Source organism: Phocoena phocoena, chromosome 3 (genome assembly GCF_963924675.1).
Source record: "Phocoena phocoena chromosome 3, mPhoPho1.1, whole genome shotgun sequence".
In the NCBI taxonomy this organism is placed as follows: domain Eukaryota; kingdom Metazoa; phylum Chordata; class Mammalia; order Artiodactyla; family Phocoenidae; genus Phocoena; species Phocoena phocoena.
This window is the reverse complement of record NC_089221.1, coordinates 109,983,687-109,995,688: the sequence shown is the minus strand read 5'-3', so window position 1 is coordinate 109,995,688 and position 12,002 is coordinate 109,983,687. Positions and strand designations below refer to the sequence as shown.

The following is a 12,002-nucleotide window of genomic DNA, read 5'->3' as shown; positions in this document are numbered from 1 at the left end:
ACACTATCCCCAGGAAGATAGTGTTAGTACTGAGTTGAACTGTAGGCTGCCTAGCTGGCGTTGTAGAAAATTGCTTGTTCTGGAGAAACCCACACACACATTTGGTGACCAGACCGTGCGGGTTTTGTGTGAGTAGTAAAGTAGACTCACAGGAGAAAGACTCATAAGAGGTAAAACAGATTTTTCCTTTTAAAATCCCATTTACAGTAGCATCAAAAACAATAAAATACTTAGAGATAAATTTAACCAAGCAAGTAAAAGACCTGTACACTGAAAACTGAAAGACATTGATGAAAGTAATTGAAGAAGACAGAAATAAATGGAAAAATATCCTGTATTCTTGGATTGGAAGAATTAGTGTTGTGAAAATGTCCATACTATCCAAAGTGATCAACAGATTCAGTGCAATCCCTATCAAAATTCCAATGGCATTTTTCACAGAAATAGAAAAACTATTCAAAAATTTGTATCAAACCACAATAGAACCGAAATACCTAAGGCAATCTTGAGAAAGAAAAAAGCTGGAGACATCACATTTCTTGTTTTCACTTTATATTACAAAACTATAGAAATGAAAACAGTATGGTACTGGCATAAAAAGAGGCACATAGACCAGTAGAGAGCACACACATAAACCTACGCATGTATAGCCAATTGATTTTTTTTTTTTGCGGTACGCAGGCCTATCACTGCTGTGGCTTCTCCCGTCGCGGAGCATAGGCTCCAGACGCGCAGGCTCAGCGGCCCTGGCCCATGAGCCCAGCCTCTCCGCGGCATGTGGGATCCTCCCAGACCAGGGCACGAACCCATATCCCCTGCATCGGCAGGTGGACTCTCAACCACTGTGCCACCAGGGAAGCCCTAGCCAATTGATTTTTGACAAGGGTGCCAAGAACATAAAATGGGGAAAGGATAGTCTCTTCAATAAATGGTAATAGGGAAACTGGATATCCACATGCAAAGGAATGAAACTGGAACCCCATCTTACATTAGTCACAGAAATTAGCTCGAAATGGACCTGAAACCCTAAAAACTCAAAGAAGAAAACCATAGGGGAAAAGCTTGACATGGGTCTTGGCAATGATTTCTTTGATAAGGCACCAGAACACACAACAAAAGCTAAAATAAACAAGTGGGACTACATCAAACTAAAGAACTTCTGCATAGAAAAGGAACAGTCAGTAAATTTAAAAGGTAACCTACAGAACGAGTGAAAATATTTGCAAATCACATATCTTCTAAGGGGTTAATATCCAAAATATATAAAGAACCTATATAACTCAAGAGCAAAAAGCAAATAATTCAATTTTTAAATGGACAAAGTACCTGAATAGACATTTTCCCAAAGAGCATATACAGGTGGTCGATAGGTACATGAAAATGTGCTCAATATCACTAATCATAAGGGAAATGCAAATCAAAACCACAATGAGATATCACCTTGAACTTGTTAGGATGGCTATTATCAAAAAGCCAAAGCTAACAAATGTTGGCAACGATGTGGAGAAAAGGGAACATTTATACACTGTTGGCGAGAATGTAAATTGGTACAACCATTATGGACAACCATATAGCAGTTCCTCAAAAAATTAAAAATAAAACTACCATGTAATCCAGCAATCTCACTCCCAGGTATGTATCCAAAGGAAGTGAAATAAGTATCTTGAGGAGTTATCTGCACTCCCATGTTCATTGCAGCATTATTCACAATAACGAGATATGGAAACAACCTAAATGTCCTTCACTGGATGAATGGATAAAGAAAATATGATATAGATGTAGAAAATGGCATATTATTCAGCCATAAAAAGAAGGAAATCTTGCCATTTGCGACAATCTGTATGAACCTGTAGGGCATTATGCTAAGTGAAATAAACCAGAGAAAGATAAATACTGTATGGTATTGCTTATATGTGGGGGGAAAAAGCCAATTTCATTACAGAGAATAGAACAGTGGTTGCCAGGGTCTGGGGGATGAGGAAATGGTGAGATGTAGGTTAAACAGTACAAACTTTCAGTTGTAAGAAAAATAAGTTCTGAGGGTCTGACATTAGCATGGTGAATAGTTAATAATATGGTATTGTATATTTTAAAAGTTGCTGAAAATATATTTTAAGCTTTCTCACAATGCACACTCCACTAATGTTAACTATGTGAGGTGATGGATATGTTAATTACCTTGATCTTGGTAACCATTCCACAATGTATATGTATATCAAATTATCACTTGTATGCTTTAAATATATATATTATTATATTTGTCAATTATTCCTCAATAAAGGTGGGAAAAAAAGAAAAAAATAAAGTAAGGAAGTAATGATTATCTATAGAGATTAACTCTGATGGGAAATAGGGGAAAAGAACAGTAACTAGAGGGAGAGGCAGGGTCAGAGGAAATTTATTCTGTTTTGTTTTAAAGATGGGATATGTGGGACCATTTTTGAGGGCTAATGGGAATAATAGAAGGAAAGAAGAGGGAATAGTTGAATGTAACTCAGTAGGCAACTGGAGCTCCCTGTGACATAGAGATCTAGTTGAAGTTGACCTGAATTTCACTTTTTTAACCTAAAGCAATGAAAAATCTTCCACATACTTCTGTGTTTTCTTTTCCATGCTTCTTTGCTTCCTCCTGGTTACATTTCCCTTTCCTGTTTCCATGCATGCTGTCTCAGTTTCATATTCCATCATCTCTCTCTCTCTCTCTCTCTCTCTCTCTCACACACACACACACACACACACAAACACACACATGCACCCCTTTCTATACAAATCAAGCATCTTATAATTTGTGTGTCATGTGTTACATTAAATGCCATTTCTTATGCTCTTGCATGTTCTGCCCCTTCTCAAAAGCTGTGTTCCTAAGTTTCTCTTCCTGACTATAGCTTTACCATTTCTGGGATGCTGGTCTATGAGAACTTCCTTATATTATTTTGAAGAAGATATACAGATGGCCAATTAGTACATGAAAAGATGCTCAATATCCTTAGTCATTAGGGAAATGCAAATCAAAACCACAATAAGGTATGACTTCATATCCACTAGGATGACTATAATCAAAAAGACAGATAAGGGAATTCCATGGTGGTCCAGTGGTTAGGACTCGGCACTTTCACTGCTGTGGCCTGGGTTCATTCCCTGGTCGGGGAACTACAATTCTGCAAGCTGCACAGCACAGCCAAAAAAAGAAAAACAAGACAGACAATAATAAATGTTGGTGATAATGTGAAGAAATGAGAACCTTCAAGCATTGTGGGGTGAATGTAAAATAGTACAGCTGATTTGTAAAACAATTTGGCAGTTTCTTCAAAATTTTAAACGTGGAGTTACCGTAGGACTCAGCAATTCTACTCTTAGGTTTATACCCAGGAGAAATAAAAGCATACATCCTTACAAAACTTATACATGAATGTTCTTGACAGCATTTATTCACAACAGGCAAAAAGTGGAAACAACAGCAGTGTCCATCTCCTGATGAATGGGTAAATAAAATGTGGTATATCCATACAATAGAATATTATTTGGCAATAAAAACCAATGAAGCACTGATACATGCTACAACTTGGATGAACCTTGAAAAAACTATGCACTGTGAAATAAGCCAGTCACAAAAGGCCACATATTATATGACCTCATTTATAAGACGTGTCCAGGATAGGCAAATATATAAAGACAGCCATAGATTAGTAGTTACTTAGGGCTGATGGGGATGGAATGGAGATTGACTGCTAATGGTTATGGGGTTTCTTTTAGTGGGGACAAAAATGTTCTAAAATAGGCTGTGGTGATGATTGCACAACCCTGTGAATGTATTAAAAACCATTGAATTTTACTCTTTAAATGGGTGAATTTTATGGTGATTTATATCTCAATAAAGCTATTTTAAAAAATAAAAACAAAAAGCTCCCTATACTATTAAATGGAGAAAAGAAGTCCTTGAAAAGATGAGGAAGGATGAGATCCAGAATACCAGTGGAGGAACTGGCATTTAAAAGAGGGAGATTTCTGTTGTGATATACTTGTAGATACAGTGGTAGCAGGGCAGGTATTGTGCTTAGAAGGACCCCATGCTTCATTTAATGCTCTGTTTTCACCATCTTGACATTTTAAATAGCTTTTAAACATTGGGGCCCCACAATTTTAATTTGCACTGGGCCCCCAAAATTATGAGTCTCGAATGAGTAGTTGGATGCTGTTTGATGTCTTTTATTGTTGCAGGGAAGAGTGAGCCAAAGATGTCAGTTGCAGATGGTAGAAGGAAGGAGGCTAGAGGTTTAAGGAAAATTGGGTGATTTTGAAATAGTCATGAGAAGCTAGAGAAGTGTAGAAGAGGTGCCAATCTGTGGCTACTCCTTTTGAGTTTGTGGTGCTGTTGGTATGCCACATTGTATAATTTTCTCCAACACTTAATTGCACTGTGGTACAGTGGATACTGATGTTAGGGTTCATCAGGCTGGGGATTTGTCAGGCATCTGTGATAGGAGGAGAAAGCAATAAGAAGGTAGTTATAATGATGGTTGGTGGTAGATAAGGAAGGAATAAGACAGGAGAAAGATCATGGATGAGATAACATTGTAGGATCAGTAAATTGGAGATTTCAGTGACAGGGAAGTTTATTTCCTGAAGATAATTGTGCAGGGGTTGGACAAATATAGGAAGCTATTTGAATTGATTGATTCTGTAGTTTCTATTGATGGCAAGGGCTAAGTTTGGTCATAGAGTGAATGAAATGCCATGAGGGAAAAAGGTTATTGGAAATGCAGAGATCAAGCAACTTAGAGACCAGTTGGTTGGCTGGGTTATTCCCTTGGATGATGAAATTGCTGAGAATGATGACAGGAGTGAGAGAAAAGGCTGTATGCAAGGTGTGAAATTTTCAGTGAAAGAAAGGAGTTAATAGTTGACAGTAAGTACCTCACTCTTTGCTCCATACCTTTGTTCTTTCCTTTGCTTGGACTATATCAATACCTTACCTCTTCTACTTCCCTCCCCTCCTCTTTCTTTATCATCCTCTTTATCCCCTTACCCTCAACTCAAAATCTTGTCATTCTCAAATTGCATTCTCCTCAGTTATGTTGAATATATTTAAACTTTGAATATTATTCTACTTTATTTATTTATTTTAATTAATTAATTAATTTATTTTTGGCTGTGTTGGGTCTTCGTTGCCGTGAACCGGCTTTCTCTAGTTGCAGCAAGCAGGGGCTACTCTTCGTTGCAGTGCACGGGCTTCTCATTGCGGTGGCTTGTCTTTATTGTGTAGCATGGGCTCTAGGCATGTGGGCTTCAGTAGTTGTGGCACACGGACTCAGTAGTTGTGGCTCGTGGGCTCTAGAGTGCAGGCTCAGTAGTTGTAGCTCATGGGCTTAGCTGCTCCACGGCATGTGGGATCTTCCCAGACCAGGGCTCGAACCCATGTCCCCTGCATTGGCAGGTGGATTCTTAACCACCAGGGAAGTCCCTGAAAATTATTATAAACACATCTTGAAAGCATAAGACAAGTCACATAACTTAGGACAAGCAGTCACTGAACAGTTTTCAGTGCAGGGACTAGTTGGTAAAGCAATACACTTTCCTTTTTTGTTTGTTTGGTTGTTTTTGTTTTTGTTTTTTGGCGGTACGCGGGCCTCTCACTGTTGTGGCCTCTCCCATTGCAGAGCACAGGCTCCGGACGCACAGGCTCATCGGCCATGGCTCACGGGCCCAGCCGCTCCACGGCATGTGGGATCTTCCTGGACCGGGGCACGAACCCGTGTCCCCTGCATCGGCAGGTGGACTCTCAACCACTGTGCCCCCAGGGAAGCCCGCAATACACTTTCTTGTAGTTGCAGCTTCCTGATGTCTTAGAAAGGACTCTTTATTTTTTAAATAAAGATTATTGCATAATAAAGATATTTATATAAATATATTTAATGTTTTCTCTAAAATTTAGTTTTAAATAGTGACAAATAAATAGATCTTGTTATCATTTTTCTTTTCACAAAACACTATTTGGGAGATGTTACCTTAAATTTGGTAGGACAATTTTTTGAGCTGAGTATATTTCAGACTATTTTGTCCTTCAACAGATTTTTTTTTCCTTAAATATATTAAAAACCTTACTTTTTTTAAAAAAACTTTTTAAGTTTAAAACTTTCTTTCAAGTTGAGGGAATTATAGATAGAAATATAGATCCCATTTTAATTATAACAATTATAACACAAATATATAAAAAACAATAAAAATAGGACATCTGAGACATGATACAAATGTTTTTATAGCATTGTAAAATGTGTTTTATGATTCTGAATTTGTTTCAGCCTGAAAAAGATCCTGAACCTAGAGATACAAGTTCTCGAACAACATTAAGCTCTCATCACCTAAATATCAAGGTTCCATCATCTCACCAGAGGTCTGTTGTAGAAAGCAGTGCAGGTAGATCAGTTGCTAAAGTTCTGCTGCCTCAGCCCCTCAAACCTGCGTTGGTAAGCACTGGCCTTTTATTAACTAATTCTTGAAAAGACTATAAAAAGAAAATGTACTTATTAGGAAAATTTAGGTATGCATTAATGTCTTAGCAAATCTAGGAAAAAATGCGGAGAATCTATGTACTTACAGCTATATACAGGCAGATTTTTTTTTTTTTTTTGCGGTACGCGGGCCTCTCACTGTTGTGGCCTCTCCCGTTGCGGAGCACAGGCTCCGGACGCGCAGGCTCAGCGGCCATGGCTCACAGGGCCAGCCGCTCTGCAGCATGTGGGATCTTCCCGTACCAGGGCACGAACCCATGTCCCCTGCATCGGCAGGCGGACTCTCGACCACTGCGCCACCAGGGAAGCCCCAGGCAGATGTTTTTTAAATGGATTGGCTGTTGACAATTGTGTCACTTGAGACCACTGGGAAGAGATTATTCCGGCAGAATTAAGAGTTCAGAGCTTCCCTGGTGGCGCAGTGGTTGAGAGTCTGCCTGCCGATGCAGGGGACACGGGTTCGTGCCCCGGTCCGGGAAGATTCCACATGCCGCGGAGCGGCTGGGCCCATGAGCCATGGCCGCTGAGCCTGTGTGTCCGGAGCCTGTGCTCCGCAACGGGAGAGGCCACAACAGTGAGAGGCCCTAATAACGCAAAAAAAAAAAAAGCGTTCAAATGGCATATTGGAGGGGGTAATACCTGAGAAAGGAAAGCAGGGAGGAAGGAAGATTGGGCTGGAATAGCCTCAGTCTTCAATGCAGATCTGACAAAGTCTCTCCCAGTGGGGAGGTCTGGAGCAAAGATTGTCCATTACAGGAATATTATGTTGGGCTGCTATGCTTAGATGTTGGCTGAGGCTTGCCCTAGAAGATGATGGCCTCAACCTGAAAGCTGAAGCAGATTCTAAAGGTGTTGCAGCTGGGCAGTATCAGCTAACTGCACTCCTTGCAGTGGAACAGCATTATTTGTAACCTTTGCATGGCAATTCCTAGGGTAGAATAATCCCTATTGTTCAGATGAACAAATTAAAAGATCATATAGGTAATAAATTAGAGAACTAACATATTTAGTGTACTAGGTAAATTTACTTATAATTTTTTTGATAAAATCTTCCTAATAATTCCAGATTATGTCTTGAACAACTAGTTTAAGAGATTTTAAGCCAGAAAGAAAGAGTTCAAGAAAGAAAAGACGAAAGAAAGAAAAAAGAAACCTAACACAACTTCCCTGTGATGTTCAGGTTTTATGAATTTGGGTTCCAGGCTTTGCAGCATGTAATGACACCTATTCGAAGAGATATATAATTTTTACCACATAGAGTTCTCTTGGAGGTTGTTTGACCTAGCTCAAGCCAAAAAATTCTTTAGTTTCCTGTCTAGTGTTTTAAAAGTTAATTAGCATATTAAAATTTTATTATTATGACATATGATCTAGTATACTATTAAAATTTTGTTTGTACTGCATTAAGGTATTTTATTTACTTCTGCTATTCAATTCCCTATTTCACAAAATACTGATAGAACACACATTCCAGTACTTCTGATAAGAAAAGCAGAGGCCTGTTAACAAGTACTCCATCTTCACAAACAGCTAGTTTAATGGTAAGTGTTATTAGCATTTGGCACTGGTAGTATCTGTTTTCTGGTTCCCTGTTCTTCCCATTATTCTATTTCTCTTAGACCAGGGGAATATCGCACATAGACAATAATGTCTGTAATTTCTGTTGCATAAACATACTTTCACTGGAAGTACTCTATATACTGGTATACATGAAAGAAAGATTTCTGTCTTCTTTAAAAATTTTTTTTATTGTGGCAAAATATATATAACATAAAATTTACCATTTTAACCTTTTTTTTGTGTGTGTGTGTGGTACGCGGGCCTCTCACTGTTGCGGCGTCTCCCGTTGCGGAGCACAGGCTCCGGACGCGCAGGCTCAGCTGCCATGGCTCACAGGCCCAGCCGCTCCACGGCATGTGGGATCTTCCTGGACCGGGGCACGAACCTGTGTCCCCTGCATCGGCAGGCGGACTCTCAACCACTGTGCCACCAGGGAAGCCCCATTTTAACCATTTTTAAATGTGCAGTTCAAGTACATTCACATTGTTGTGCAACCATCACCACCAACCATACTACGAAATTTTTCATCTTGCAAAACTGAAATTTCATACCCATTAAACAGTAACTCCCCATTCTTTCCTCCCTGAGTCCCTTGCTACCACCATTCTACTTTCTGTCTCTATGAATCTGATTGTTCTAGGTACTTCATATAAATGGAATCATACAGTATTTGTCTTTTTTGTGACTGACTTATTTCACTTAGCATAATGTCTTCAAGGTTTATCTATGTTGTAGCATGTGTCAGAATATACTTCCTTTTTAAAGGCTAAATAATAATACATTGTGTGAATATACCAATTTTGTTTATCCATTCTTCTGTCTATGGGCATTTGGTTGCTTCCATCTTTTGGCTATTGTGAATAATGCTGCTATGAATATGAGTGTAAAAATATCTCTTTGTGACCCTGCTTTCAATTCTTTTGGGTATATTACTTGAAGTAGAATTGCTAGATTCTATAGTAATTCTCTTTTTACCTTTTTGAGGAGCCACCATACTGTTTTCCATGTCAGTTGCACTATTTTACATTTGCACCACAATTTACAAAGGTTCCAATTTCTCTACATCCTTGCTAACACTTGTTACTTTCTGTGTTTTTTTTTAAATAATAGATGTGAGATGGTATCTCCTTGTGGTTTTTTTTTTTAACACCTTTATTGGAGTATAATTGCTTTACAATTGTGTGCTAGCCTCTGCTCTACAACAAAGTGAATCAGCCATACATATACACACATTCCCGTATCTCTTCCCTCTTGCATCTCCCTCCCGCACACCCCCCTCTAGGTGGTCACAAAGCACCGAGCTGATCTCCCTGTGCTATGCGGCTGCTTCCCACTAGCTATCGGTTTTACATTTGGTAGTGTATATATGTCCATGCCACTCTCTCACTTTGTGCCAGTTTACCCTTCCCCCTCCCCGTATCCTCAAGTCCATTCTCTAGTAGGTCTGCATCTTTATTCCCGTCTTTCCTTTAGGTTCTTCATGACCTTTTTTTTTTTTAGATTCCATATATATGTGTTAGCATACAGTAATTGTTTTTCTCTTTCTGATTTCACTCTATATGGCAGACTCTAGGTCCATCCACCGCACTCCAAATAACTCAATTTTGTTACTTTTTATGGCTGAGTAATATTCCATTGTATATATGTGCCACATCTTCTTTATCCATTTATCTGATGATGGACACTTAGGTTGCTTCCATGTCCTGGCTATTGTAAATAGAGCATGTCCTGGCTATTGTAAATAGAGGAGCAATGACCGTTGTGGTACATGACTCTTTTTGAATTATGGTTTCCTCAGGGTATATGCCCAGTAGTGGGATTGCTGGGTTGTATGGTAGTGCTATTTTTAGTTTTTTAAGGAACCTCCATAATGTTCTCCATAGTGGCTGTATCAATTCCCACCAACAGTGCAACAGGATTCCCATTTCTCCACACCCTCTACAGCATTTATTGTTTGTAGATTTTTTGTGATGGCCATTCTGACTGGTGTGAGATGATATCTCATTGTAGTTTTGATTTTCATTTCTCTAATGATAAATGAAGTTGAGCATTCTTTTATGTGTTTGTTGGCAATCTGTGTATCTTCTTTGGAGAAATGTCTATATAGATCTTCTGCCCATTTTTGGATTGCATTGTTTGTTTTTTTGATATTGAGCTGCATGAGCTGCTCATAAATTTTAGAGATTAATCCTTTGTCAGTTGCTTCATTTGCAAATATTTTCTCCCATTCTGAGGGTTGTCTTTTCGTCTTCTTTATGGTTTCCTTTTCTGTGCAAAAGCTTTTAAGTTTCATTAGGTCCCATTTGTTTATTTTTGGTTTTATTTCCATTTACCTAAGAGGTGGGTCAAAAAGGATCTTGCTGTGATTTATGTCATAGAGTGTTCTGCCTGTGTTTTCCTCTAAGAGTTTGATAGTGTCTGGCCTTACATTTAGGTCTTTAATCCATTTGGAGTTTATTATTGTGTATGGTGTTAGGAAGTGTTCTAATTTCATTCTTTTACATGTAGCTGTCCAGTTTTCCTAGCGCCACTTATTGAAGAGGCTGTGTTTTCTCCACTGTACATTCTTGCCTTCTTTATTGAAGGTAAGGTGACCATATGTGCGTGGGTTTATCTCTGGGCTTTCTATCCTGTACCATTGTTCTATATTTCTGTTTTTGTGCTAGTACCATACTGTCTTGATTACTGTACCTTTGTAGTATAGTCTGAAGTCAGGGAGCTTGATTCCTTCAGCTCCTGTTTTTCTTTCTCAAGATTGCTTTGGCTATTTGGACTCTTTTGTGTTTCTATACAAATTGTGCAATTTTTGGTACTAGTTCTGTGAAAAATGCCAGTGGTAGTTTGATAGGGATTGCACTGAATCTGTAGATTGCTTTGGGTAGTATAGTCATTTTCACAATGTTGATTCTTCCAATCCAAGGAAATGGTATATCTCTTCATCTGTCTGTATCATCTTTAATTTCTTTCATCAGTGTCTTATAATTTTCTGCATACAGGTCTTTTGTCTCCTTAGGTAGGTTTATTCCTAGGTATTTGATTCTTTTTGTTGCAATGGTAAATGGGCGTGTTTCCTTAATTTCTCTTTCAGATTTTTCATCACTAGTGTATAGGAATGCCAGAGATTTCTGTGCACTTAATTTTGTATCCTGCTACTTTACGAAGTTCATTGATTAGCTCTAGTAGTTTTCTGGTAGCATCTTGAGGATTCTCTACGTATAGTGTCATGTCATCTGCAAACAGTGACAGCTTTACTTCTTCTTTTCCGATTTGGATTCCTTTTATTTCTTTTTCTTCTCTGATTGCTGTGGCTAAAACTTCCAAAACTATGTTGAATAAGAGTGGTGAGAGTGGGCAACCTTGTCTTGTGCCTGATCTTAGTGGAAATGCTTTCAGTTTTTCACCATTGAGGACAACATTGGCTGTGTGTTTGTCATATATGGCCTTTATTATGTTGAGGTAAGTTCCCTCTATACCTAGTTTCTGGAGGGTTTTTATCATAAATGGGTATTGAAGTTTGTCGAAAGCTTTCTCTGCATCTATTGAGATGATCATATCGTTTTTCTTCTTCAATTTGTTAATATGTTGTATCACATTGATTGATTTGTGTATATTGAAGAATCCTTGCATTCGTGGGATAAACCCCACTTGATCATGGTGTATGATGCTTTTAATGTGCTGTTGGATTCTGTTTGCTTGTATTTTGTTGAGGATTTTTGCATCTATGTTCATCAGTGATATTGGCCTGTAGTTTTCTTTCTTTGTGACATCTTTGTCTGGTTTTGGTATCAGGGTGATGATGGCCTCATAGAATGAGTTTGGGAGTGTTCCTCCCTCTGCTATATTTTGGAAGAGTTTCATAAGGATAGGTGTTACTCTTCTCTAAATGTTTGATAGAATTCGCCTGTGAAGCCATCTGGTCCTGAGCTCTTGTCT

General features: G+C 38.6%; 1 protein-coding gene across 1 annotated transcript in view; it reads left to right on the top strand.

Annotated features, from left to right (window-relative positions):
* The window catches only part of MEIKIN (meiotic kinetochore factor), a 72,468-nt gene that overhangs the window by 48,493 nt on the left and 11,973 nt on the right, over positions 1–12,002 (top strand). Inside the window, exon 10 of the mRNA XM_065873685.1 lies at positions 7,970–8,050. Coding sequence (XP_065729757.1) covers positions 7,970–8,050 — 81 coding nt within the window. The remainder of the gene's footprint in view (positions 1–7,969; positions 8,051–12,002) is intronic.